General features: G+C 30.4%; 2 protein-coding genes across 2 annotated transcripts; both read right to left on the bottom strand.

Annotated features, from left to right (window-relative positions):
* Positions 1–877: 877 nt before the first annotated feature.
* Positions 878–1,957, bottom strand: LOC149206257 (expansin-like A3). Its single transcript, XM_089395373.1, has 3 exons — positions 1,759–1,957; positions 1,514–1,646; positions 878–1,319 (listed from the first exon to the last, which is right to left on the bottom strand). Exons 1-3 carry the CDS (start codon positions 1,935–1,937, stop codon positions 1,050–1,052), a joined length of 582 nt encoding a protein of 193 aa, XP_089251499.1. The 5' UTR covers positions 1,938–1,957; the 3' UTR covers positions 878–1,049.
* A 95-nt stretch (positions 1,958–2,052) lies between these two features.
* LOC149206258 (expansin-like A1) lies at positions 2,053–2,530 on the bottom strand. The gene is made up of 2 exons (XM_089395374.1): positions 2,319–2,530; positions 2,053–2,208 (listed from the first exon to the last, which is right to left on the bottom strand). The coding sequence occupies exons 1-2, from the start codon at positions 2,515–2,517 to the stop codon at positions 2,075–2,077; spliced, it is 333 nt and encodes a 110-aa protein (XP_089251500.1). The 5' UTR covers positions 2,518–2,530; the 3' UTR covers positions 2,053–2,074.
* Positions 2,531–5,397: the final 2,867 nt, after the last annotated feature.

A 5,397-nucleotide genomic window follows, 5' to 3' on the forward strand; every position in this document is an offset into this window, starting at 1 on the left:
ATTATTTGTGATTTTGAAGAATTGATACCTTATTGGAAGGATTTATAGATTTTTATATGTAGGTTTCCATGGTGAATCATCATATTGTATTAGTGCTTCTAGAGTAATAATGTGTGTTCTTCATGAAACATCCAAAGATGTTGATATGGGAGGTGACATGAATTCTAGAAAATCCACAACAAGTTACATAAACACATTTCGAGGAGCTATAAGATAACAAAATGTGGTGGGTTTTTCTACTACAAAGGCTGAATATACTACTAAAGGATGCAAGGAAATGATTTGAATTTGGTGGTTCATGGAAAAGTGGACTTGCAGCAAGAAAAATATGTATTGAATTGTGATAATCAAAATGTAATCCATCTTGCCAAAAACCTTACTCTTCTCTTAAAAAAACACATTGATGTTAGACATCATTAGATTCACATTGAAAAATCAGTTAACATTGTTAACATGTAAACAAAGATCTTGCTAATGGATAAACAAGAGCTTTATAAAACCGTAACTAGTTTCATACAAAAGTGGTGAGACAATTTTGGGAACAGATGAATAGCAATATATATAAAATAATATTTTTTATTAAATAGGAAATAAATTCATCCCTTGTGAAAAGAACGATTAGAGGTTGAGCTCACAAGTTCAAGCTTGTCTAATTTCTGCCCGAAATGAAAGAAGTGCTGATGTGGGTTTTCCCAATACATGAGAGTTATCTTATTTATAATCCATGAAACTTGAATAAATTATTGTTAATTTCAAATTTATTACGGTTTAAAATATAACAGTTATAATATTGATATTTATAATTCATCCAATATTATAACAGTTATACTATTACTATGCATTTCATCCCATCATTATTTGCAGTTGATCAAACAAATTACGCCAACCTGCGAAACTTTATTTATAACACTTATTACATATACAAAGTGGTGATATGACTTCTCTACAACGTTGATTCAAAGACAAAGCGATCTGAGTTTCCCCATTAGCTTCTTGAATCCATGGATTCAACCATGTACGATCGCAGTTGACAATTTTTATACGTCTGTTCATGGTATTGCTGAGTCGCCCCATCCACCGTTGTTGTCATGACGCTGACTACACTTCTCCAAAGAAACGTCATTGATTTGAAGTCCAGAATCATAAACACCCCCTACCTTCCAGTCAGAGGGAAGCACAGACTTTGTCGGCGACACACTTTTCCTATTGTTCCCGCTGAGTGTCACAAATCCAAACTGCAGAGGACCCTCTGGCGGATTCTCTATGTCCCAAACTGCGCCATAGTTTCGCTTCAAGTCATGCTTCTCAGAAGAACCCACCTACAAACATATTACAAATTCATACAGACCTGCATTAATTAATTAATTAATTTATTAACTCAACTGAAGAAATTTTGTCTGGAGTAGTTTTTAAACATATATATATAGTTTTACTCTGGATTAAACTGAATATTTGTGAAAACCAAATCTCCCCACTTAAAACTTTACTAACTGCACCGTCATAAACTACGTACCTGCTCAACATCCACAGAAACTATGTCTGTCTGGCCTCCTTGGTACAGAAATTGCACAGCAAGATAGTTAGGATACCGGCTCAGTTTGTCCACCTTCACCGACATATTCTGGTCCTTGTACTGGCAAGGGACCCTGTCAATCAGGTTCAGAAATATACATACATTTAGAGATATTAATTAATGACATGTTAACCCCCTACTGGGCTGGATGTGTAAGAAACAGATTAAGGCCATGCTCTAATTACCTTTTATATTCGATATCTATAATCCCGGCCTTCAGAAGCTGGTCCCCCTGACCTGGTAGTGCCATGCTTGAGAATGTGCTGCGGGTTACAACAAAATCTGTTTGGCTGCTCTCTGTGAAGTCCGTAACCACTATTGTAGTCCCTGACTTGGTGCATAATTTGGAGTCTGTGCATCTCATCTGCAAAGTCCAGGATGAAATCTGGAATAATTAAAACATGGTATTCACTGTAATATCTGGCAAATCCCTACGTTAGATTATAATATATATGTCCAGATGCAACACAGAATGTCTAAAATCTTCAAGGCCAATAAGGACTATGCAATATTTGTAGGGTTTGCCTGATAGCATGCGCCACACGCAACGCCATTTCTGTAGAGATCACGGCTGGATCCTCCTACATTCCCGCCATAGAGAGTTTCTGCAAATGATCCATATCCGCAGGCGCCAACTGCATCAATAATATCAAACAAAGTGATTACTTCATGAATGGCATGATTATTGAAAAATAAGATTTTGAAAATATTTAAGAATAAAATCAGATAGCAATAAAGTCAATACCATCAACTGCCCCTTGGTAAGCATAATAGGCTAGTTTAGATTGATGGACACAGCTGGTGTTAGATTGATGGACACAGCTGGGGCAACCTAACGCTAAACTTGGGAACATGATGAGAAGAGTTACACCCAAAATGCAATAAAGGACGAAGACAACTGGTGCTTGAGTGGCCATGATGCTTGAATTGAATTGGCTTGGCATGGTAATTTAGGCCTGCCCTGCCTTTGTATTTATAGTAATCTAACTGGTACACAGTTGTTACTTGGGTGGTATACACAATACAGGTTTTGCAAGATTCGTTCCGAACTCAGTCTACTACGTGTCAAACACTTAAAAGTGATCTTATCCCCAACTCACTCAGCCTCTGTATTCTGTGATGCAAATTCCAAAACTATGATGATCCTTATAAACAATTATTAAAAGAGATAGGTATGTATGCATGTTTTAAATGATATCCCTTCGTAATGGTCTGGCAGTTTAGATTGGGGGTAAACGTATTTTGACCTGTAAACAACTTTGCTAGGGTCCAAATGAATTATGGATATATGCAAGTGCACATTCCCTTCCTTTGCAGCCTCCTTCGACTTAATTATGGTTATATGCAAGTGCACATTCCCTTGCTTTGCAGCCTCCCCAATTTAGGATATGGGATATGTATGGTTTTTAAACATTTATATATTATTACTATTTGCTTTTAACATTATGATTAAATTATACATTAAATTGGTATATAAGAATTTTAATATATTATTATTATTTGCTTTTAACATTATGATTAAATTATACATTAAATTGGTATATAAGAATTTTTTATTTGTGAGATAAAGGACTTATAGTTTTGAATCTGTGACCTCTTAAAAAGAGACACATATTCTTAACTATTAGACTCACTCACTTTATATATATATATATATATATATATATATATATATATTATAATTATGTATATAAACATGTTTTTTGGAATAGGGATTTTAGAATTTTAATTTTATTAACCATAATAATTAAGTTTCTAGAATTTTAATTTTGTTAACCATATTGTAAGTATTTAATCTTTATAGAAATTTTTTTAGTAGTATACTTAAATAAAAAGCTAAAATTTATTTCAAAATAGTTATGTCTATTTTTCTTTTTTAATTCAATTTATTAATTAAAAAAATGTCACATGAAATGTCTATGAAATGAGTTATATTTTTGGGCATGTGATATTAATTAATTCATGGTATTGTAACATAGTCTATTTATAAATTATTCTTTATAGTATACACAAATCGAAGGCTGAGATTTATTTTCAAAGTAGTTAAGTTTTTTTCCCTTTTAATTAAATTCATTAATTAGAAAATTTTTCCACATGAGCAAGTTTCATATGAAATGAGTTATGATTTTTTGGTATGTGATATTGATAAGCCATGATATCGACCCATAGTATTGTAACAAAGCTTATTTACAGATTAATAATCTCCATGATAAAGTGGGGGTGAATCTCCATGATCAAGAATCTTGTTACACATTTTTTTTAACATGTATATATCTTCAAGTGATATATTAATTTTTTATCATTAATAATAATAGTTATTTTAAATAAAGCTACAATTTGTTTAATTCTTATAATTTTTTAAATTTTAGTAACTTGAGATGTATGATGATTAAGTCAATGTATTGATGCCTATCAACATTTACCAGCCATTTAATTTTTATGGCCACACTGCTTTAGTTGCAGTGAGTATCAATCATTCTCCCCATCATTTCTCATAATATCCTTTTATCTTAATTGTTAATATTATCATTAATAGAATTATGTGTTTGTTAATATTATTTATTCTTAATTTCATATATTAAATTAAATAGATTTTATAATTATTAAGTAGATGATATTTTTATTAATGATTGAGATTATTTTTAATAACATTTAATTTTGTTTAAACATTTGTGATTATTTATACCAAATTTTTTTATTGTAAATTGTAGAGTCAGCAAGCAAGCCTGATAAACCAAACTTGCCCACTAAAAATAATAAAAACAAAATATAATAAAAATAATCTAAAAATACTTTAACATAATTACTCTTCCCACAAAATCATCCAATCTAAAAACATTTAATTTTTAATCTTACTCACCAAATCAAACATAACTCTTTTTATAAAACAAACCTCTATCTTCTTCTTCATCATCATTACCATTCTTCAACTTACATTCATTAACAATAATATATTTTAAAAAACACATACCCAAAAACATATTAACTTTCTTTTCTTGCAACGTCCACCACCACTATAATAATTTTTAATGTTACTCACAAAATCAAAAATAACTCTTTTATAAAACAAACCTCTATCTTCTTCATCATTATTGCCACTCTTCAACTTACATTCATTAACCATATATATTTTAAAAAACACATACTTCTATATTTTCTTGCAAAGTCCATAATTTTCATTTATATTGAAGAACTGAAAGCACACTTATAGCAGTGAAAGGTCAACGCCATCGATACGTTACCAAATCCCGTTTTCTATACTGCATCGTCATTAACAAGGGAAGCCACTTACCCAGCAATATAGACACCACACACTGCTGGGCTACCTGTTTCTTTCAATCGACTTTAACTTTTTAATGTGCTGCACAACCGACTTACTTTTACAGCAATGTTTCTCTCATATATATATCCATGAAGGATCCATGAGAAGGAGATTGCTGATGATGAATATATTTATTTGTCTTCAATTTTTTCTCTATTTTTATTTCAGTGGTTGATTTGACTGCCCCCATGTCTGGATAAACTAAGGGGTTATTGTGTTTTACAAATTGTGGATTATTTATTATAGTAAATTATTAATAATATTAGTTGATTATGGTTATTTTTGTTAATTATTTTTAGTTTTAGAAATTTTCAAAATATATTTAATTTTAAAAAAAATTAAATTATATCTTGGTTATAAAGGATAGAAATTTTTCAATATTTTTTATTTAAATTTGAAATTTTTAATAGTTAAGTAAAATCAAAATTAATAATAATATTTCTGTTATAATAGTTTTTTTTTATATATAGTTAATAATAATATTTTTGTTGTAATAATTTTT

Source organism: Pinus tabuliformis, chromosome 1_2 (assembly GCF_031772625.1).
Source record: "Pinus tabuliformis cultivar Carrire ecotype Pingquan chromosome 1_2, CPIR1, whole genome shotgun sequence".
NCBI classification, from domain to species: Eukaryota; Viridiplantae; Streptophyta; class Pinopsida; order Pinales; family Pinaceae; genus Pinus; species Pinus tabuliformis.

What these genes read in the sequence shown, in the direction of transcription:
- LOC149206257 (XM_089395373.1), bottom strand. Translation starts at nt 1,937, where the DNA reads ATGAGATGCACAGACTCCAAATTATGCACCAAGTCAGGGACTACAATA. An exon ending in ATAGATATCGAATATAAAAG is followed by an intron (nt 1,647 to 1,758) that starts GTAATTAGAGCA and finishes CCTGATTGACAG; the next exon opens with GGTCCCTTGCCAGTACAAGG. An exon ending in TTTCTGTGGATGTTGAGCAG is followed by an intron (nt 1,320 to 1,513) that starts GTACGTAGTTTA and finishes ATATGTTTGTAG; the next exon opens with GTGGGTTCTTCTGAGAAGCA.
- LOC149206258 (XM_089395374.1), bottom strand. Translation starts at nt 2,517, where the DNA reads ATGCCAAGCCAATTCAATTCAAGCATCATGGCCACTCAAGCACCAGTT. An exon ending in TTACCAAGGGGCAGTTGATG is followed by an intron (nt 2,209 to 2,318) that starts GTATTGACTTTA and finishes TTATTGATGCAG; the next exon opens with TTGGCGCCTGCGGATATGGA.